Below are 23,652 nucleotides of genomic sequence, written 5' to 3'. Positions count from 1 at the left end.
TGTGCTCAACAGAAAATCATTCGAATAGAAAACGTTAACAACGCAAGCTCTTTCGTTAAGAACAATCTCAACGCTCAAAATACTATAAAAAAAACTATACTCAACGTAAAAACGGTAAAATTCCCAATCGAATACGACAATTGAAACAACATGATGTATTTTGAGTTTGAAGCAACAAACTGATATTCCAAGAATTTAATAAATTTATTAAAACGTTGTTTTTATTTTTATAATATACAATATTACACACAGTATTCTTAGTAAATATAAATATCCACAGACGCCATCCGACAGAACATATTTTAAGTAATCTTTTTATAAATAATAAATTCTAAAACTCCTAATTTTGAAATAAATAACATTTAATTTGTTTATAAGGCGAGTATTCCAATTTGCATCTATTGTAATATAAACGATTACAAACACTGACTTAAATATTATCGCTAGTTTTGTCGTTATAAACAAACCACTTTAAAGCTCTGTCTACACTATCGAACATTATGTGACAAAAATGTGATGTGCCCATATATGGACATGATGATGTCATATCACTAACATATTTGAGTATATCACTACCATATTTGGGCAAATCACATTTTTTTGTCAAAATAGTTTGATAGTTCTGAGACAGAGCTTAATACTGAAAAGTATATCATCTACCAATATGCTAATAACACTGTAAAGGGTTAGGTTATAACCACAAAGAATTATAATTCATATTACATAACGAGCAAACAAAACTTAAATGAAATTATACATGTATGCTAACTCGAAACACTATTTTCTTAAGCTCTGTCTACACTATCAAACTTTATATATGTTGATGTCATATCTCTACCATATTTGGGAATATCACTATCATGTTTGAGCACATCACACTTTTTTGTCAAACTAGTTTGATAGTGTAGACAGAGCTTTACGTATTTTAAACGAAGAGCGAGCGCAGTGCATTCTGATGTTAATGAGAATGTTTAAGAGTACGTAAAATAACAAGCTTAATGTACGGGAAAAGAAAAGTTCAGTTTTGTTCGTTAAGGCGAGCTCATGTCGACACGGAACTCAACGAAAGGAAAGGAAGTAGTTGTGCGAGAGCACTTATGTCAACAATCGAGCAACTGAACGGAAAAACTGAATTAGATGTGCGAGGTGCGCTTATGTATGGGCAACTGAAATGAAGCTTATGTCGACATGTTTGTATTGTATTCCGTGTCCAGTTGCGTTCAGTTGCTCTGAGCACTTCTGTCGACACAGTTGAGTTCCGTGTCGACATAAGCACACCTTTACGCATGTGCTTTGTATAATACTATAATACTATATTAATACTGAATTTATATTATTTGTTTAAAGTTCGTTAGTTAGTAATACAAACACAAAGTGCACGCGTGCGTCTAGTTCGAAACGGTATTGTTATTGTTATCATCATTTCGATGCACTCATAAAAAATATGCATCTTCCTGTTGACTTTACTGTAGATTTTTAATTTTCGACGATCCTTCGATTGGTTTTTCTTGTTTTCGTTTAAATAAGGTGAACATTATGTTTAAAACAAATTAACAGTAGAATAGTTCTTTCGTTTTGGCTGATCCGCTAAACTACAAACTTTCCTGAGGTCTCGTGGTGACGGCCTAACGGGTAATTCGTCCGGAAGGGGATTGGAGGCCTGACGACTAAAACGTTTACTTCGCACCAAACCGAAAACTATTGTAGCCAGTGACTGACTCTCGCTGTGACGTCTCTTAAGACAGCAGCCTAGCGAGCCTTGTGGCGGTATATGCCGCTCGACTAGAAAATACGTCGTAACCGGCTCACTAAGCCCTTTGACATTTACTTCTCCACGAAGTTGAAAACGAAAGCCTCTTGAATTTAAGAGTTTATAAGTTGACTCTGGTACCTGTATCCTGTTCTGCACCCCAGTCGTGTCCATACGACTTGCTAAATTTACCGTATTACCCCAGATATCAAAGAGCGGTTTCCTTGCACCAACAACGCCGGCAACCACTGGGCCTTGATTTAAACCTGAAATAGAAATTTGACCGTGTGAACACAATGTAGAGTATATGATGCACATTACGAAATTCGCATTCACACACAGCGCTTCAGGCCCAGTCTTAATCATTAATAATCCGTGTATCGCGGTCCGTTCTTATCGCGAAAATTGTGCGCGTATAAAATGATGGTAATACAGTTCAATAGGCTAATTAAATCGGTTTGTTTTTCTGCAAGTAGATGCGTGCCTACACAAATCTATTTTATAACCTATAAAATGGATTGCGAAAAGCCATATTGAAATCTGCTAATAAAACTAGCAAGAAAAAAAACCCGATGAAAAAAATTTAATTCAAGTAACGCTAACATCAGTAAAGCGTTGTCTACACTATCAAACTTTATGTGACAACAAAATGTGATGTGCCCATAATGGACATGTTGATGTCATATCACTACCATATTTGGGGATATCACTGCCATCACACTTTTTTGTTAAACTAGTTTGATAGTGTAGCAAGAGCCTTAGGTTACTTGTTCACCACAGTAAAAGCGTGAGCTAATATTTATGTGTGGTTAAGTTTAAAATCTTAAGTTCGTCAGTGAACAGAATGACTACAATTGTTCGGCAAGTCCGAATGTTTCGCGTTTAATTATTGATATAGGAAAAGCAATGTTATTCAAGTAAAAAGCATCTCTAAATATTTTAAAACCATTATATAATATTATAAGGCACATTTGGCTGTCCATACCTATTCTCAATTTGAACGTGTTGAATGAATGTTGATTAATAGTCTCTAGCGTGCTCATTATCGCCAGCGCAAAATCCGCCAATGAACACATCGGCCTCCACACATCTCCAGCCTACGAATGGAGGAATAAACAGAACCATATATCAACATTTACAGTTACTTATCATCGACAGGAGAATTTTACATTAACTTTGTCGGGATCAATTTAAAATCTCATCGGATAATTAAATTGACTGAGTCAAAGAAGACAATCCGTGCTCGTGCTTTTGAATATCAATCCATCAGTGTATCATAATCTGTATGTCAAATGAGCATAACACACAATTGTTGTATACAAAGTTAATAAATTAAACAATAATTATGCATTTTACATTAATTCTACAATTGTTATTATGTTGGTTATTGATACAGTTATTGGTTAGATTAACGAAGCAATGAGAATAGCAAACATCCGGTTAAAGTTGGTGTTGTGATAGCTTCAGTGAAGGCTCCAAGTTCATGGTGTTCGTTACGCATGATTGCTTTGTAGTCTTTTGTGGAAAATGGTTGCGGTGGTAATTAATAACTGCGGTTACCTTATGATGAGGTGTTGATAATCCTGATGCAGCCATATATGTACTTCCCATTGTCTTTATCTTTTCAATACAACGAAAGCGTTCCTCTCCTAGTAACTATACGAAAGATTAAAGTCACATGTTATTGGTCATTTCATCACATCACAAAGAGACACTAAGTAGACGCGCGTACAATTCTCATCAGTATTTGTACGCATACGTCTACAATACAAAGAGACACCGAGTAGAGGCGCGCGTACAATTCTCATCAGTGTTTGTACGCATACGTCTATAATACAAAGAGACACGAAATAGACGCGCGCGTACAATTCTCATCAGTGTTTGTACGCATACGTCTACAATACAAAAAGACACTAAGTAGACGCGGGCGTACAATTCTCATCAGTGTTTGTACGCATACGTCTAAAATACGTTAGCATACAGTACGCCAACATTATCAAAGAGACACATCGGCGCGTGCATACCATGTGTTGTACGCGCACCTACAGTTTGTAATGCAAATTATCAATTAAATTATATACACAAATAAAATTAAACCTATTTTGTACTTTCAACACCTAGTTACGTAGTTTATGGTTTAGTGTGACCCTCTTTTCAGATTTACTGTTGGGCAATCGAGTAATAAAGAAGATGAAATAACATCATGAAATGATTTGAAAGCATGGCAATAACGATCTATCGACACTCTCATTCCTTTTTATACATTATCAATGTTTACAATTGCATTATCAGCGAGTGTACTTTAGCGTACGATCACATTCAATCAATTTATATTAATTTAGTAGCTTCGTGAAAACATTTGGTTGAACATTAGTTAGGAGCTGTTTAATGTTCATATTGGAAACATTTTAGGATTTATTGCTAGAGAGGCACTACGGTAAATAATTGTCATAGTATGTTATCATGATTCAACGAAACGGTGGCTTCCGACCTAATTTTTAATATAAATAATGATATTGTTTAAATGTGTATATATGGACAGCACTTTCAGGAAAGCACAGTATCTATTTGATCCATAGATGGTTTGAATCGAAAAGTAAACAATAACGTTTAAAAACAAGATATGACACATTTTGCCCGCAAATTACTGAATAGGCAGAGCCATATATAGAGAGAGTTACGACTTCGAATGGATTAGAAGCCATGTTTGTGTCCAACTATTCCTATGTAGCGTATGGAGTTGAGTCTTTTGTTTTGAAAATGTATAACGTTCAAAAGGCTTTAATTATCGAATTTAATATCAAAACAATCAATTTGATTAAAGGTTTTTGTTAAAATAATAAAAAAATTATAAAGTTACTGCGAACATGATTAAAAACAACAAAAATAGCAATTTCGGAACGGCTCTGGTTGTGCGCTCCATGCACGCTCTACGCGTGCGCGTTTAGTTTGTACAGCGATTCTCTATAGTAATGCATTGTTTTTACATTTTGTTGTTTAAAAATCATGTTCGCAGTAACTTTATGATTTCGTTATTATCTTAACAAAAACCTTTAAACAAATTGATTGTTTTGATATTAAATTCGATATTTAAAGCCTTGTGAATGTTATACATTTTTTAAGCAAATGACTCGACTCCATACGCTACATAGGCATAGTTGGACACAAACATGGCCGGTGTGCACACCACGTGACTTTCTAAAATCCGTGAACGCAATGCCGTAACTCTTTCTATATGGCTCTGTGAATAAGTATTATATAGCGCCCTCTATATCGTCACACAAACGCGAGTACTCTTTTTTTTGTGCCGCGTCAGATGGTAGAGACAGAATGGTTCACAACTTATCAAACCCACGTTGTTGGCCCCTACCGAGTGAAATTTGAAGGATAAAATTATCTAGTACGGTTTATTGCCTTCGCAATATACAATAGCTAGTTCTCAATTGTCGCATATGTTCGCGTGTCACTAAAGCGAACAATGGCAAATGGTTGGTTGACAGATAAATCGGCCGCTTTGAAATCAGTTCCCTGTATTTTGGATGTACAGAACGCCGCTAGATACACTTTTGATCTTTACTCACCATAAGATCAGCGGATTTTTGGAGTGGGGGATAGTACGTTTAACTAACGGCGCTCCATACAAAATACAAGAAGTTGATCAAAATAAAACGCGACCGATTTAATTCAAACGCGACCGATATAACCGTTAATATTATAACAGAAGGCAATGATTTCATTAATACTACCGGTACCTCATCAAAATCAGCAATAATCTCATTCAACAGACGTAAGCACTCAATGCCTTCTTTGTTTTGCTTTGATTGGGAATAAAACTCGGAGAAGTTTGGGATAGATGCAAACATGACCCCAACATTGTCATGTGACCTGGCATACAATTCATCATCATTCGGATCCGCTTTCAGGAAATGATTGGCCACGTGATGTGGAAGAATATTGTGAAGTAAATGTTTATTGTGCTCCTGTAGGTCTTCCATTTCTTCTAGTTCCTGTTTCGCCTAAAGACACGGAAACATATCAATCGATAAAGTTTAAATAGACATCAATCAGCTACGTTACAAATGGAGATAACTAACACTATGGTATACTAGATTGATTGAAGTACAACAACTAATGATGGGATTAAAAAAAAATCTTCATCTTCATCGTCGCAAATTTGCACAGTCATCATGTTGATTATTAACTAGAGAAAAGATTAAAGAGAGAATGAAATCATACTCGATCTTCGCCAGAAGCACAACTACTGCTTTGTAGACATGTATTCTTCAATTAATTTAAATATGTAAACTGTAATAAGGTTTATCGCAAATAGCTTGATTTCGCGAGAGGAACGTCATTTCACAATGCATGATGGGAATGGTTTGGGAGCAAACGTCACGACGCGTACGTACAAACAACAAATCATGTACGTATGCGTCGTGACGTTTGCTCCCAAACCCTTCCCATCATGCGTCGCGCACGCTATTTGCGATAAACCATATCTAATATCGTTTTAACTTTAGTTTCAGAAATTTACTGTAATGTTGTTTCGTAAGTTGAAAAAAAACCCCGTATTTTAACGGTATTTAAAATTTGAATTGGATTCTAATTTTTGTACATAATATCGAGTTTATAGGTCAAATATCTTTAATACTGTATATGTATTATGTATTATACGTTATACTTTCTTCGAAAATCTGAATTAGTAGAAAACCTGACGTACAAAATATATTACAGTATATTATTATAATTATTACCTGTAGTTTCCAGAGACAGTCAAGGCGGTGATTGACCTCTAAAGATCGGCCATGTTTACTCCATGTTAACACAAATAACACTAATATAAACCAATCAGTGAGAACTGTAAATCTAAGAGTAAAAGGGTAATGAAATACGTGATTAATTAGTCATTATTTTGATAAAATAAACATCGTGTAAAGATACAATTAAGACGATTCAGAATTATTAAAGATGTATTGTCCAATCCCCCTGAAAAAATAATTATTGACAATTTTTTTTGTTGAATATGCCATTTTAATGTCACATAATAGCTATCCACATTCACCATAAATTAAATTTCAAAAAATGTATTTACCTGAAAAAACTGTAATTTAAAGCAAAAAATAGTCAAATTGACTGCCAGCCAATGAGTTTTTGGTTGAATTTAAACATTTATTTTGTCATTTTACAAATAAAAACATAATTTTTTTCCTGTGGAAGTGATTAACTTTATTAAAACTACAAATTCAAAATCTGATTTAATTAATCTTTATTTTAGTTTCTGGTGGACAATACATCTTTAAACAATGTCTAATCAATATTAATTGTTGATAAGACATACATATCATTGTGTTATTACGTATCAGTTTTCATCTATAAATTTATATTTTCTCGTAATGTGGACGCGCGCGTGCACACTTATTGATGATTATCGCTGGCGAGTTTTATGACGCTTTTACGAGAGAATAACAATAATCTTATAAGTAGTATCACATTGTAATGTATTAATTGTTTTGTTTAGCATTCCGTCAGCGACATTACCAAGATATATTTGACCTACGGTACGTGTTCAAATGATGATAATATAACAGTACGATATGTGTACGCGCGTGCTGACTGCATGTCTCATTATAATCTTACAACGATTTGTTATAAAATTATTATTTCATCGTTTGTTTGGTCGGTTTTATTTCACTCGGACATTTTTTATTTGAGACATATATGAGAGAATCCCCTTCTAAGTTACATCTTCTCGTTTAATTACAGACGGATGGGAAATCAAACATGAATTGTTTACATTCATGCTGAGGTGAAATATTCCCTTACCCTTGTCTTATTAGTTATTTTTAATATCCTGTCTTTAAAAGCAATATTCGACAAATTATTCTGCAATTTTGTTTTGAGATTGATCTGAATGTGCCAATAAAACCATCTATTAATTGAAGTTTAAACATTACAAACAGTAATACTTTAATGCTTGGTTCCAACTAGGACGCAACGCAAGGACGCAACGCAAAGCAAAGTGATTTGACCAATCACAAGCAATGGATTATTCGAACAGTCGCGTGTGATTGGTCAAATCGCTTGCGTTGCGTCTCTAGTAGAAACCAAGCTTTAGGTCGGTCCATCTTTTGGCTCTGCATTTTTTAAAGCTCAGGTACAGGCATGAATTTTAAATATAATATCTGGTTAATTGTACATAAATCAAATATTTGTAACAGAAATCAAGACGAAAAAACATGAATTTCGCTTAATATGGACAAATACAAAATTTGGCATAATTCTGCCATAAAAACCAGGAAGACTTTTTTTCATTAGTTAGGTAGTTTAACCTAATGTAATAACATGTCTGGTGACTCCCTAGAAGGTGAAAAAAGATAGTGGATATACGGTGGATAATTTTTGCTATAGCATGAAAATAAAAATCTGAAGTTGAATAAAAATACCAGAAATGTAAAATTCAAGTTATATTACATATATTTAGTCATCTGATAACATTTTTTACCACACCGTTTATTTTTCATAGATTTTTAAAATGCCTCTCTATTTACAAAATTTGTGTACAAAAGAATAGAGATTTTACTGTGTAATTTGAACTATCCCCCCACTGATAAGAAGTGCTTATTTTCAACAAGCTCGTGTAACACAAATAAAATCCCAAAAATTATGAAACATAGGGGAAACTATAGATCGATAATTATTGGAATGTATGATCAATAGAATTTTTTTGCCCGCACCTGGCCTTTAAATATAGGCTAAAAATAACTAATGAGTTATAATAATTTAAATTTCTGTGAGTTGTATAACAATAAACCTTATTGCGTTATTGTACATTAGTTTACACGGATTATTGGAAATTGTCGTTTATTTACTTTGCAATTCATACGCGGTCATGAGATCAGTATTAATTGTCTGTAGTTAAGAAGATGCTAATTTGTAGCACCGTGTAAAAGGAATCCGATATTGTAATGATTATTTTCAATTTAGAAATGCTAGATTAGATTGTGAGTAACGAACAACTACCGGCAGACTCGAATCATTAATTTGTAGATCATATACCGCAGTCTTTTGCTCGACTTTTTTTTTCGAGTCTTTGGTCATTTTTCCGAGAATGCTCATATTTTTCAATGTGCTCTTTTTGCTCGAGTTAATCACTTTGTTTTTTTTCTGGAGTTTTTCACTCTAGCCTTTTGCTCAGGTTATTCACTCTAGCCTTTTGCTCGAGTTATTCACTCTAGCCTTTTTCCTCGAGTTATTTGCTCTGTTATTTAATCGAGTTTTTCACTCAGATCTCTTGCTCATTTTTTTCAATCTGTTTTTTTTCTCGAGTACTCTACTTTACTCGAGTATTTTGCTTGATATGCACATCGCATACATTCATAATCACAATGTTAAAAGACGTGCAGTGAGACAGAATACAAATGAAGCCGTTACTTACTCAGCGTCACTGTGATAGCATCTTAAAAGCATTGCATAAAGAGCGGCTGTACATGTTAAGACACCTCCCTTTACAAGGTGATTGAGATGAATAAAAACAGCACACAGTTGCATATCCAAAATACCAAATATGAAATAGCACTGCAGGGAATGAAAGTAATGTAAATACTATATAACATTGTTATCAGGCGGTTATCATCATTACGTCATCATCATCCTCGTCATCATCATCATTATCATCACCCTTCATATATCATCATCATTATCGTCATCATAGTCATCATCATCATCCTAATCATCATCCTCATCATCATCATCATCCTTCATATATCATCATTATTTAGCATTATCATAATCTTATCATCATACTTCTTTATTCAAATCATTCTCCATACTATGAAATGGTACCATTCACGGTGCTTACCTTAATGTGTTGAAAATTATTGGATTCACTTTCTTGGACGTCCCTCAATTCATCAATAACACGTGAGTTGTTCCAATAGCTAGTGTTGTTCCAATCAGTTCCTTCATATGGATCCAAGTAACATGTGTTCACATTCTAAATTTAAAAGTTATTCTTTTTAGAAAAAGTGGTCTTTATGAATATATATATATTTTAAAACCATGGACAAATTTTGAAATATGAAATTTCAGACAATACAATGAAATGAGTTCTCTGTAGACTGTACAAAAAACTGCCTACATCCGGATGTAAATGAAAAGTTTTTCTTTAATGCTAGTAGTAAACAACCTTTCTGTTTTAGTGTTAATCAAATCTGGCGTAGTACTGTGAATCGACTGTGCATAATAATAATAATTAATAATTTTAAACCATGGACCAATTCTGAAATATAACATTTCAGACAATACAATATTATTATGCAATGAGTTCTCTGTAGACTCAGGTAAGACTGTGCAAAAAAACTGCCAACATCCGGGTGTGAATTAAAATTTTTGTTTAATGCTAGCAAACAACTTTTCTGTTAATCAAATCTGGCGTAGCACTGTGAATCGACTGTGCATAATTATGGAAATTCTATCATGTACGTTATAAATAAAGTGTTCCCTAAGGAGGAATGATATGAAAAAAGGTTTAAAACTGATGGTTTGATTGTTAAGCTCCGTCTACTCTATCAAACGTTATGTGACAAAGATGTGCCCAAATATGGGCACGATGACGTCATATTACTACCATATTTGGGCATATCACTACCATATTTGGGCACACCACTTTTTTTCAAACTAGTTTGATAGTGTAGACAGAAGTTTAAGCTAGGTATACGGATAATGACGGCTGCTGACTGCCGTCAGGACGAACTGAGTCGGTGACACAACACTACTAATAGGCCTAGGCCTACTCAATTCATGATGCTAGGGAGAAAACGACGATTTAAGACGAAGATTATAAACTTTTAACTTGGGTTAATGCCGGATTGATAGAACGATGACAAAATACTACATGCACTCTATGAAAGAATAGCAGTGACGTATTGGTAAAATAGAGAAAAGGAGGGGAATTTAGGAAGTGAACACATTGTTTTGGCCATAAATAACATTCGACACAACGACAACGTTTGTAATATTTCAAGCCCTGTCCATAAAAATAGACTTAACATCTAGAATCTTAGATTTAAGTGGTTATCCCGGACGTTGATATATTACTCATCCGGTTACCGTAATTTAATGGCTACGTGTAATTATAATTATGCATCTTTCAATTGCTATCCTCACAACGACTCTGTGTAAATCATGCCTTAATATGCTAAAGATTCGTATAAACAAGCTTCGCGTTCCAACTGGAATATTTTCAACTATATTTTACGCACTTAATTGTATATAGCACGACGTTTATGGTCCCAGTATAGAGTAACAGTATCATTGGTTTGTTTATTCCAATCATCGGCTAATAAGTGGCACTAATGAACAACATAGAGAAAAAAAAATTAGAATGATATTGATGATTTTTTTTTATTATTTAACGGGTGATTATTCTGATAACAAAATAATAATGATTGTAAAGCTCTGTCTACACTATCAATCAAGTTTGACCAAAAATGTAATGTACCCAAATATGGTAGTGATATGCTTAAATATGATAGTAATATGACATCATCATGTCCATATAGTGTATAGACAAGGCTTTATGATGAAAACGGTAACCGGTGTTAATGAAGATTAGTTGAGAAGATTTAATTTTATTGACAATAATCGTGATCTATACGTACTAAAGTAATACTGGTAGTGAGAATAGCCAATGATACGTAGTAGATGACGAGAAGTGTTCGAACATGCCTGTTTTCAGCTATATACCCGGAAAGTCGTCGAATCCAGCTAGGTGACCGTGGAAAAGACTCCGCCAACGTAATGAATAATCCAAAACCAAACAACATTATTGAAAAGAAACCAATTAAACAGTTCTCAACATTTCTATAAAAAAAAACAAAAACAATTAAGCTTCACTAAAAAAAAAAAATTAATAGTGCGTATACAGTAATATTTGTTTTGTTGCATTAAAAATGTTAAAGTTTAAATGACCACCCTGGATAAATGTTCAATAACTATACTCTGGATAAAGGTTCAATGAGTACTCTAGATAAAGATACAATGGCTACCCTGGAAAATGTTCAATGACTACCCTGGATAAAAGTTCAATGACTACCCTGGATAAAGGTACAATAACTACCCTGGATAAAGGTACAATGACTACCCTGGATAAAGATACAATGGCTACCCTGGATAAAGGTTAAATGACTACCCTGGATAAAGGTTCCATGACTACCCTGGATAAAGATACGATAGCTACCCTGGATAATGTTCAATGACTACTCTGGATAAAGATTCAATGACCTACCCTGGATATGTTAAACGTTCAATGGCTACCCTGGATTATGTGAAAGGTTCAATGAGAATAATAACCTGACTTACAACTTATATGATGTCAGCATGATGGAGACGATGAAGATCTGGTTGATAAATGCGCACAGTGTGTTTGACTTAAATGCATCATCTCGTAATGAAGAAAACTGAAATAGAATGTAAAAGCCTTGTCTACACTATCAAACTTTATGTGACAAAAAATGTGCCCATATATGGACTTGATGATGTCATACCACTACCCATATTTGGGCATATCACACTTTTTTTGTCAAACTAGTTTAATAGTGTAGACAGAGCTTTAAGATACTTTGCAAATAAGCAATCCTTGTTCTAGTGTGAATGGTGCTTCTTTCATAGTCAGTTTTTTCCATCATGAATATTAGTATAAGAAATAGAAAAGAAAGTCAATGATGCTCATTCTAAATTCCTATACTTATGCTCCATTACGTAATTCTGTGATAATGTCTAAAATGCCACAAGCGGTTCAAGTGTACACATCAAGAAAATGCAAATATTGTTATTCATATTCACATTATACGACGTACGTATAGGTTATATGTATAAATACCTGGAAGCATAATACGAAATACATATAACCATTTACTACACGGTAATTTATGAAGAAAATATAAAAGTAGTTTTAACTTAATGTTTAGGCTATTTTTAAAATGATTGCAAGCCGTAAGAAAATCATAATTATGCAATTACTTTTATGCAATAATTTTATAAGCCTTAAGTAATGACAGTCGTTTGATCCCCTTTCACGCTGTTTTTTTAACAAGGGACATTACTCAATGTATCGAGCCAAATCGACTGGAAATATTTTGTAATTTGATATTCTATAAATATCGAATATAAAGAAGAAAAACTGATGAATTCTTTGAAATTGCGTTGGCTCCTGTTTTCAGTCTAAAGCGTAGTTCCCACTAGAATGCAACGCAGCGACGTATTGACGCAAAGTGATGTATTGCGTAATCACAAGTGGGAACCGACGACGCAACAGTGCTGCAAAAATCGCAGGTTTGATTTCACGTAGGCGGGGGCAAACACAATTATTGGAAGGGCATTTTCGTACGTTGCGTAGGTTACGTTACGTTGCGTCGCTAGTGGGAACCACGCTTTAAGTAGTAATCTGCTCATTAGGTTGTTTTCCTGCAAGGTATGTAAATATGTGTGGTTATCGGGCTATCTATTTCACATTAATTGTGTATATTAGGATATAACTGTACAATTTGCATTTCCTAATAAGTGTTTACGTATTTTACACATTTGAGTAGTCTGCCTGTACATCACCGTACAGATAGTACTTAACTCTATGGCCGAAATAATTTCTCCCATGTGTACAAACTAAAGCTTGGTTCCCACGTAACGCAATCTACGCAACGTAAGCAAATGGCCTTCTAATAATTGTATTTTCCCCCGCCTGCGTGAAATCAAACTGCAATGTTTACAGTACTGTTGTATCGTCGTTCCCACTTGTGATTACGCAATACAGCACTTTGCGTCGATACGTCGCTGCGTTGCGTTTTAGTGGGAACCATCTCCAATAGTTTCTGCTACGAGTTATGGAGTCGAGCGCAGTTAAGCGTGGTTCCCACTAGGACGTATTGACGCAAAGTTCTGTAGGCCTATTGCGTAATCACCGCCGACGCAACAGAGCTGCAGACATCGCAGGTTTGATTTTACGCAGGCGGGGGCAAACACAATTATTGGAAGGGCACTTTCTTACGTTGCGTAGGTTGCGTCGCTAGTGGGAACCAAGCTTTATTGAAACGTCGAATTCTTTGAAATAAAGCATGCTCATAGTTAAGGCTTGCTTCCCATTAAAGCGCAACGCATGGACGTAAGCGCAACGCATGCAATTGACCAATGACAATCGACAGTTTGGATAATCCATCGCTTATCACTTTTCACGTCCTGAAAGTCGTACAATGATGAACAGTAACTTTTAGGCAGTTATATTCAAGAGGCATTAGAAAACTGTATCACGCGGAAGCTCATGTTTACTACGGCTGAAAAATTGGTATTTGGAAACTAGGACTGGGCATGCGCAAACCTCAAAGCATGTCTGGGAGAAGAGTCTATGAGATGAATACAGACAGTATAGTCTGTTTCAATTCAGACTTTATTTACGTTACACAAAATGTTTACTACTGATTGTTAAACAAAAATAATTGATAATAAATCATTACGTCCTAAATTATTGAATAAAATATCAATAAAAATCATCATTGAATGAAGGAAGAACAATAACAAAAAGTGTTACGTCAAAAATTTGAGCGGCGTATTTACATTAGGAAATATTTCTTGTTATCTTTACTCTCTACAAAGTAAAATGTATTATACCTTTCTTTCGTGACTTCTATCGTTAAAACAGAGTGTGACTCGATTGACGTGTTGTTTCGTGAGTGACACAGACGACTTCAGAGTCATTCCTTGAGCAATTATACGATTTACTTCAATATCTGATTCACGTCTTGACCTCTGACCGCTCAAACCCAGTAAACCCGTATGCATCTGATTGAGTGCACTGCATATAGAATATTTCTAATCAGGAAAAAAATCGTAACATTAATATCATGTAAAATCATGTAGTATAACTCACAAATTTATGTTTTTTTAATTGAAAGTGGATGCAGTCTTTATGTACATGTATATTGATCTATTTATTTGTTAATGTTTCCATTATTCCATTATGATAATTAAACCGAGCTTCTTTAATATATCCGGGACGGCTAACAGGATGCTGATTTGAATTCTTTAATTACAAAGTGCTTTAAACATTTTGATTATTTTACATAGATGACATAGATTTATTATACGTAAAGCAGTCTGCTGAGTACAGCTTGGTTCCCACTAGCGACGCAACGTAACGCAACCTACGCAACGTAAGAAAATGCCCTTCCGATAATTGTGGTTGCCCCCGCCTGGCTGCATGAAATCAAACCTGCGACTTTGCAGCACTGTTGCGTCGTCGGTTCCCACTTGTGATTACGCAATACAGAACCTTGCGTCAATACGTCGCTGCGTTGCATTCTAGTGGGAACCACGCTTCAGAAATTTTTAAAATAGAGGAATAGTTAACACTGTACTTTATGCCTATAAAGTACAAAGAGTGTATCTCGTGTTAAGATGTATAAAGTATGACGTATTCTAAAGCTTGGTTACCATTGGGACGCAACGCAACGACGCAGACGCAACGCAAATGAGTTGACCAATGACAAGCAACAGTCGAATAAATTCATCGCTTGTGATTGGTCAAATCCATTACGTTGGGTTACGTCGTTGTGTTGCGTCTCTAGTGGGAAACAAGCATTAAAGCAATTGGAGGCCTTACGACTTTGCGCCTTACGACTTTGCGCCTTACGACTTTGCGCCTTACGACTTTGCGCCTTACGACTTTGCGTTGCGTCCTCCAATTGCTTTAATGCTTGTTTCCCACTAGGACGTAACGCAACAACTTAAGCGCGACGTAAGCAAGCTAACCATTTACAAGCGACGGATTATTCGAACTGTCGCTTGACATTGGTCAACTCGCTTGCGTTGCGCTTACGTCCTTGCGTTGCGTCCTAGTGTGAACCAAGCTTAAGTACTTTGACCATTCACGACGCGCGCGATGGATCTATTACGCTTACGTGCATTGCGTTGCATGCATCTTAAGCTTGGTTCCCACTAGCGACGCAACGCAAAGACGTATGGCAACGTAATTACAAGCGATGGATCATTCGAAAAGTGGATTGTCATTGGTCAACTCGCTTGCGTTGCGCGTACGTCAGTGGGAACCACGGTTTAGTGGGATATACCTTTTGTTTATTAGGACCAAGGTGTGTGAACGGAAGCTCAGCACTCCACGACGTCATTGACACAGTTCCAATTGAATCCTTCCGCGTCAACTCAAGGGCTGGGACGGGTAGCATACTATCTTCATTGCGGACAAAATTGTGTACCGTGTGACCGTTGTTGTTTGATGCCACGCCGTTGTCTGTTGCCGAAACGTCGTCGTCTAGCTCATTTACAACGTCTGTATCGCATACAGTGCCGCCGTCCTAAATTCGCAAACATTTATTGTTTCATTCATTCATTCATCAATGGAAAATATTTTATTTCCATTTATTGTCAGTTGCATATAAAATATACATAGAAATGCTTGCTCTGAGATATACAAAAACAGATAAATAAAAAAAACTAACAAAAACAATTAGAATTCAAAGTGTCAAAGTGACAAGCATTCAGTTCCCAAATGACAGCTGGATAAGCTGTTGTTGCGAAATAATCAATTTTCTTTTGAATTATACCTAGCTTTTTAAAATACTATTTTAATACATTCTGAAAACCGGGTATGGCATTCATATCAATCTTTTCAAGAATCAAGATAGTTAGAGAGTAAAAAAGTGAGGCTTTATCTATTTATCAACCAGTTATTTTATGTTATGGAACGGTCATCGTAAGATTCTAGAGAAAAGAAGCTTAGATGATTTTCAAAACTAATGCATCGCCTCATTTGGGCAAGCACAAGTGTGCCACAACTGGGGAAAGACATTTTGTCATAATGAGCTCTACTCAGAAACACTACAAGTACGTTTGAAGGAGAGGTTTCCTTGGTCTCCACTTCAGACATTATAATAAAAATATTTTTTGCCTACATAATAATATTTTATTTTAAAAAGGAACAATTTCGTTCGTATGCTTCTATGATATTATTGCTAGGCAAGTAAAACTGTAGTCTGGGTTCCAGACGGAGTTTTAACTTAATATTAGTAAAAAGATAAATATTTTTTGCACATATGGCGTTCCATACGTATACTACAAACATCAAAAAGCCTCAAAATAACTAAAGACTTGGTCAAGTCTAGTAAAACTGAACTACCTGTTGTTTAATTAGGTACGTCTTGACTTCTTTCGAACGCAGGTAAGTATCTCGGCTGGACCCATCGCCCTCTTCCACTTCATAGCTACCAGCAAGGTACCCTAGCGTCGTTTCCGATATGTGCACACGCCTTTAGTACAACAGAATTCAGGGGTAATGTCATGCTCTAATAATTTATTTCATTTTCTTTGAAGTTGAGCCGAAGATAAATGGCTCACTAAGGCTTATTATCTACCCGAGTAAGTTCAATTTACCCGGGTAAATAACTAAACGTGAACGGGCCTATAGATACTTACCCTGGTACTCCACCAGATTCCATGTGGTTAGCAAGAGTGACGTCATCACTCCATACGTCAAACTGCCATTTACGGAGACCCATCACGCCACATAACACTGCACCCGAGTGGATCCCAATGCGCATGTCCAAGTTTACCTCCGTTTTCTTATTTACAATTCTAAATAAAAAATTGATCACGACTAAGAATGTTTGTGCAATAATGTAGACAGCATAAATCTCTGTCTACACTATCTAGTATGATGTACCCAAATTTGGTAGTGATATGCCCAAACATGGTAGTGATATGACATCATCATGTCCATACATGGGCACATCACATTTTTTTTCCATAAAGTTTGATAGCGTAGACATAGCTTTATACATTTCGTCATGTTGGATTACATATATTGTTACTTATTTTATCATCATCATCATCATCACGATGTCACATGACGATTATAAAATCCGTCTGGTTGATATTCAAAATCTGTCCACAAGCTGAATCTCCCGGATGCAAAACGTCCTATTGAATTATGGAAGTTTAAACGTGATTAAAGAAATTAAAGAAATAGGTTAAATTCTTGCATTTTTGCATTTCGAAGATACATTCCGAATAACGTAAAATGGCTTTCTACTCGATTTGAAAGCTGGACGAAGAAAGAATTTTCCACCGTGATTACAGTATAAATCCCAAGTCGATAGCTCGAACAGTTCACACTGTTGCGTTTCACCGGTACTTAAAGATACCTGCTATGTTATTTACAAAAATAATTTGGTCCAAGAACAATCAACATTTTCTGCAGCGAGAACATCTCATAACGTCATTGACCAAGGACAAACATAGTACTGTTAAAGAGCGCGCGTGTATTTTCTTATTGATGAGTTCTTGTTGGAAAACCTTATTGCCCCTTTGTGTTTTTCCAGAATGCATAACAACTCAATTTATTGTCATAAATTATGCATTATACACGAGAGACAGTTCAGATGGCTAGTTAACTCCGACAGGTACTTATACATTGTATTTACATACAGTAGATAGGCGACCATCGTAATGGCTTAAAGACGATTTTCCACGAGGCGAATTTTTTCGCGCGAATCAAAAGCGCCAGCTCATACGCATGCGTATTCATGTTCCATCTTCCAAATCCCTCTATACGAATGCGTATAAGATGACGCTCTCGATTCGCGCGAACAAATTCGCTTAGTGGAAAATCAGCTTAAAGTCGATTTTCCACGAGGCGATTTTTTTCGCGCGAATCGAAGACGTCAGCTAAAACACATGAAGAAAAAGAAGAAGAAAACATGAAGTAAACATGAATGCGCATGCGTACAAACTGGCGCTTTCGATTCACGCGAACAAATTCGCCTAGTGGAAAATCGGCTTAACGTGTGAAACAGTACTTATACAGACGCGACCCTATACGCTAACTATTGGTACATTCTACAAGATTTCGTCGTCATCAAAATGAAGATGACAGTCGTTATCAATAGGCCTTTCACATTATTAAAGGAATCGTTATACTATAAAGGCTTCGGAGCAATATTCATAACACATTGCTTTACTTTAAACTGTCTCGGATTGTATACATTAATTAAAGTGAAATGTATGTTGATCATATCATTTTGACAATATTAAATGCATGACACGCCAACGCTGCACAAATTGCTAATATATGACTAATATCTTAGCATAAAATATCGAGATTTAGTTTTATTCCTAATCCATAAAAGCCGTCACATAGCTGTTGGAAATACGTACGATTTTAAAGTAATTTATTTCATTCGCTGCTGATATTATATTATATTATATTGACATTTACGGTAATTAGTCATGTATCGTAATCATTTCTGACATTTCACATGATTCTATAGAGAATACAATTTAATTATTATTAATATTATTATCGAATAATGCCTTAGAAATAATAACGCCAATCAATATAAATACATTTAAACAAACTATTCAATAGCATATTCATGCATTAAAGATGTATTGCCCACAAAAACATGAAAAATGAATATTAATTAAATCAGACTTTAAATAGGTTATTTTGTAGTTATTAATCAATTTAATCATTTCCGTAGAAAAAAAAACAAAAAAAAAAGGTTTTCACTTATGAAATGACAAAATAAATGGTTAAATTTAACTATTTTTTGCTTTAAATTACAGTTTTTCAGGTAAAATACATTTTTTCGATCTAATTTTTGGTCAAAGTGCATAACTATTTTTTAAAATGACATATTCAACACAAAATGATTTAATAATTATTTGTATCTTTAATAAATATCAACATAATTGATATAAACTTACTTGATAGCTTTAATCATCGAAAGACCCATTTCGACTGCGTTCTGCGCATGCCTAGTGTCAGCGTTTGGTAATCCAGATACGCAGTAGTAACAGTCTCCAAGAATCTTGATTCTTAAGCAGGAGTTTACCTAAAGTATAACAAGAATTTTAATATAAATTACAAAATGTTACACATTTATCATTGATTTTACATTTTACTCTGTGTTTTTGAATGAAAAAATGTTTATTTTCAATTCTGTAATGGCTCTACATTCTCTAAAATTAAGATAATTGGTTCTTGTGGACCTTGTCGATGGTATTCTGTCTTGTTTTTTTTATGTATTTCAGTCTGTAAATGGCGGGCTCCCCGCTGCTGATTGCGAATTAAAATAAAATTAATAAGAATAATAATCTTTCTATAAGAGTTCACAGAAAACACGAATTGACGTGGGCTATATTATTAGGACGATGTTAATTTGATGATGGCGGTGGTACCAAGGTAATCTAGATTAGATTGCCTTGGTGGTCCTCATTTTGTGTACGCGCGCGCGCGTCAAAATGTTTGTCTCGGCATCACCTGCAAAATAAATAAATTGTTAAGCTCTGTCTACACTATCAAACTTTATGTGACAAAAAATGTCCATATGTGGACATGATGATCATTATTTTATATTTATATATTATTATATTGTATATATCCTTTTATAGTTTTAACTGTTTAGTTTTTTTAGGTCTTCAACCTTGTACAAGCTTTTAGCTTTTTGTTGTTGATCCTTTTCATCTTTTATGCATTTTGTCTTTGACATGTTTCATAGTTTTTTTTTTATGAATAAAATGAATGAAATGAAAAATGAAATGAAAAAATGATGTCATATCACTACCACATTTAGGCATATCATCATCATATTTGGTCACATCACACTTTTTTTGTCGAACTAGTTTGGTAGTGTAGACATAGCTTTAAGGTGATGACAATGAAATCATTTGAAAACGTTTTCTCTCATTTAAGAAGAGACCGATTAATTAGGGGTTGGACACTCTTGTCGAATCACTTTTTATCACTAAAATATAATTTCAATTATCTTCACTTAACATATGTCTTCGGTGTATATTTATTTTACTACAAAGTTATTCTCTCCCGAGCATTTGTCTTGATTGAACTAATATAGTAATATAAAAATAGTAATAAGTCAATATGACATGATTTATCATAAGAGACATGGCATACTTCAGTCTGTTTATTTTCCATTAAAACCACAATCTAATCCGTAGTATCAAGAAAATCTATTTCAATAGAACTTCCATTCGCTATTATGTAAAATGATAAGATTAACACGAGGTAAATATCGATAGTGATATTGCTCGTGGTTAAAATATATTATAACTTTCCTATCTCGGTATTTCTAAGTCGTGTTGTGTCTCGTTTAATAATATCAATTGACAGAAGGCTGACGCACAAAATGTTGTAAGTAATATTTGTATTTGTTGGATAAAACATTAAAGTGATGATAAACAGTTATATAGATTTGTGTTAACCTTTATATGAGATGAATCTTTATTTTAGACTCAACAAACCAACTAATTTATATTACTAAATTACACTCAGGAGAAAGATCTCTTACCAATTGAGAAAATACATATTTTGTGTGTGTGTGTTTGTGTTCTTTTTTACATTTATTCTTTCGTATTATTAGAAATGTTATGACTTCTTAGAACTGGTTAAATCGTCTACATGTTTAAGTAAACATAATATCGTGTGTCATCCTAGATTTATCACGGCACCATTTAAGTTAGAATTTAGAAAGACAACTGAATAAAAACATCACTGAGACTAAAAAGCTTGGTTCCCACTAGCGACGAAACGTAACGCTATCTACGCAACGTAAGAAAATGCCTTTCCAATAATTGTGTTTGCTCAAGAGAGATGTAATAAGACGGCTATATAATAATTATCATTGGTTTGCTCTCGCCTGCGTGAAATTAAACAAGTTTCCCACTTGTGATTACGCAATACAGCACTTTTCGTCAATATGTAGTTGCGTTGCGTTACATTGCATCGGTAGTGAGAACCATGCTTAACTTAAAAAATCGAACAATAATCTTACCTGTGCAATTCTATCGAATCTTCCAAAGAGTTCGTTTAATGTTTTTACAAGTTCTTTTGCTGTCATATTTGCCGCCATTTGCGTAAAGCCTTTCACGTCAGCAAACAATAAGCTATTATTAAAAAAAATAATTGTACTTATGATTTCCACAATTGATATTTTAAATTGGTTTCATATCATATTTTATCAATTCAATCATAATATTGAGCTATTTATTTCCCATTTGCATTGAGATTTACCAATTACAAAATCATTATTTCCAAACCAAACATTAAACATGATCTATGACATTGTAATGACGTGACCTATGACATGATTTATGACAAATAGCAGGAATCATTGTCCAAAAATAAATTAGATCTTGAATCCTGACTAAAATCTCGCAAGAAAGTGGATTATGTAAACATATTTGTTTTTTATCTATAAGTGCATTTCCATTCAGTGCATTAGCCCATTTAGCCGATATGTATGACTATTGCTCTATCAAATACTATCCTAATTTGGATAAATGAGTTAACAACCTCACCTAACGTTCTCGTATCTATGAATGTAAATCTTATGAAAGCGGGTTGGCTGTTGAATGGGATTGCATTCAATTTCGTAAGATAGATACTGCATCATTTCCTTGGCTACGAAAGATGGTAACACGGATAGTAATAAACGTTCCTATAATAAAGAAATTAATTAATAAATATTTGTTAATTTAATAATAATTTAAAAGCTTTATTATTTACTTTAAAACAATTTTCTAAAATTTGATTATTTTCATCATAGCGTATGTCTGACCAATGAAAAGTGATAGATTATCCGAATTGTCGCTTATCATTGGTCAACTCACTTGCAATCTGATACGAAGTGGCGTTGCATCTCTGTTGAGAACCACACTTCGAGAAAAGGGGATTCCTTTTGTTTAGAGTACATGAGTCTACCCAACAATTGGGAATGTAGCTTTCTTCAGTAATAAATCGTCATTTCAGTAGGTATATTTATTGGAACATTGTTGGTAAGAAGGTTTACTAGTTCACACGACGTTTCAGAATGAAATAATTATGTATGCATGTATGTTACGAAGTAAAGCTCAGCTGTCTCCACTATCAATACTATATTTTAACAAAAAAAGTGTGATGTGCCCAAATATGGTAGTGATATGACATCATTATGTCCATATATGGGCACATCACATTTGTTGTCACATAAATTTGATAGTGTAGACAGAGCTTCACACTATATGAAGAAAAAAACTACTAAATTGTGTATTTCAAGAAAATGGACCAACTGGGAAAAGGTCGCGTGACAAACAAGATACTGATGCATTAGTTAAATTAAACTATTCTTTGAAAATGACGCAATTTTAGGGCAGATTGAAGTCAAAATAACCTTTTAGGCGGCAAGACATTCAGTGTATTACATGAATTCACTTTCCACTTTTCTGTAAACACACCGAGAAATGCATTATCGAGATTTCTACATGGTATTTTCAAGATCGACTGGCTGTCATAAAATTTAGATTAGCTATGAAAATTTGATCACGAAATCTAATATATTCTTCAATTAAAAGATAACTGTCTGAGAATAGGGATTACCATATTTCATTCAATTGCCATTATAAATTGATAATAGTTAAATCTTCAGATTTCATGTGTTTTAAAAACTATATCTTGATGACTACTAACCTGTTTCTGGTTTTCTTTTAGCATCTGGATGCGCGTTTGGACACATTTGTGTGTTTCTAAGAATGACTGGCGGTGTATTCTGTCAGACAAGTAACATGTGTAAAAACCGGAGATGTTTGTAGAAATCAGCACAAGCAAACTAGACATTAACTGAAAAAAGAAGACCTTGTTATCATTGCGCAATCTATAAACAACATTTAGACGCGCGCGTAAATGTATTTCTTGGTAATGTAAAACTCTGTCTACACTCTATAAGCTAAGATTTATAAAGCGCACATATCCACAAAGTGCTCAATGCGCTTGTGGATACCATGAAACTAACTTTGAAACTAAAAATAACAAACAATTTTGCCAAAAAAAACAGGAATAAAAGCACTAT

At 34.5% G+C, this 23,652-nt stretch overlaps 2 protein-coding genes across 2 annotated transcripts; both read right to left on the bottom strand.

The window, feature by feature from the left end:
* Positions 1–346: 346 nt before the first annotated feature.
* On the bottom strand, positions 347–9,373 carry LOC144840407 (adenylate cyclase type 8-like). The gene is made up of 6 exons (XM_078696216.1): positions 9,186–9,373; positions 6,505–6,616; positions 5,503–5,766; positions 3,311–3,406; positions 2,736–2,847; positions 347–2,016 (listed from the first exon to the last, which is right to left on the bottom strand). Exons 1-6 carry the CDS (start codon positions 9,296–9,298, stop codon positions 1,541–1,543), a joined length of 1,173 nt encoding a protein of 390 aa, XP_078552342.1. The 5' UTR covers positions 9,299–9,373; the 3' UTR covers positions 347–1,540.
* A 205-nt stretch (positions 9,374–9,578) lies between these two features.
* LOC144841400 (adenylate cyclase type 8-like) lies at positions 9,579–23,297 on the bottom strand. The gene is made up of 11 exons (XM_078697725.1): positions 23,274–23,297; positions 22,127–22,266; positions 21,601–21,712; positions 19,517–19,644; positions 17,225–17,383; positions 16,929–17,058; positions 15,865–16,107; positions 14,408–14,608; positions 12,110–12,207; positions 11,410–11,611; positions 9,579–9,743 (listed from the first exon to the last, which is right to left on the bottom strand). Exons 1-11 carry the CDS (start codon positions 23,295–23,297, stop codon positions 9,579–9,581), a joined length of 1,602 nt encoding a protein of 533 aa, XP_078553851.1.
* Between the last annotated feature and the right edge of the window lie 355 nt (positions 23,298–23,652).

This window comes from Antedon bifida, chromosome 4, assembly GCF_963402885.1.
Source record: "Antedon bifida chromosome 4, ecAntBifi1.1, whole genome shotgun sequence".
In the NCBI taxonomy this organism is placed as follows: domain Eukaryota; kingdom Metazoa; phylum Echinodermata; class Crinoidea; order Comatulida; family Antedonidae; genus Antedon; species Antedon bifida.
Note: the sequence above shows the minus strand (reverse complement) of the source record. Positions and strands in the feature narration are given on the sequence as shown.

Bases quoted from the DNA above. Each gene is read 5' to 3' on its own strand.
- LOC144841400 (XM_078697725.1), bottom strand. From the start codon at position 23,297: ATGCTAAAAGAAAACCAGAAACAG. The intron at 22,267-23,273 runs GTTAGTAGTCAT...TCTTTATTATAG, and splicing joins TAAAAGAAAACCAGAAACAG to GAACGTTTATTACTATCCGT. The intron at 21,713-22,126 runs GTGAGGTTGTTA...TTTTAATAATAG, and splicing joins CATAGATACGAGAACGTTAG to CTTATTGTTTGCTGACGTGA.
- LOC144840407 (XM_078696216.1), bottom strand. From the start codon at position 9,298: ATGCAACTGTGTGCTGTTTTTATTCATCTCAATCACCTTGTAAAGGGA. The intron at 6,617-9,185 runs GTAAGTAACGGC...TTTTACTCTTAG, and splicing joins TGCTATCACAGTGACGCTGA to ATTTACAGTTCTCACTGATT. The intron at 3,407-5,502 runs GTACCGGTAGTA...TCTTTCGTATAG, and splicing joins TTATTGCTGATTTTGATGAG to TTACTAGGAGAGGAACGCTT.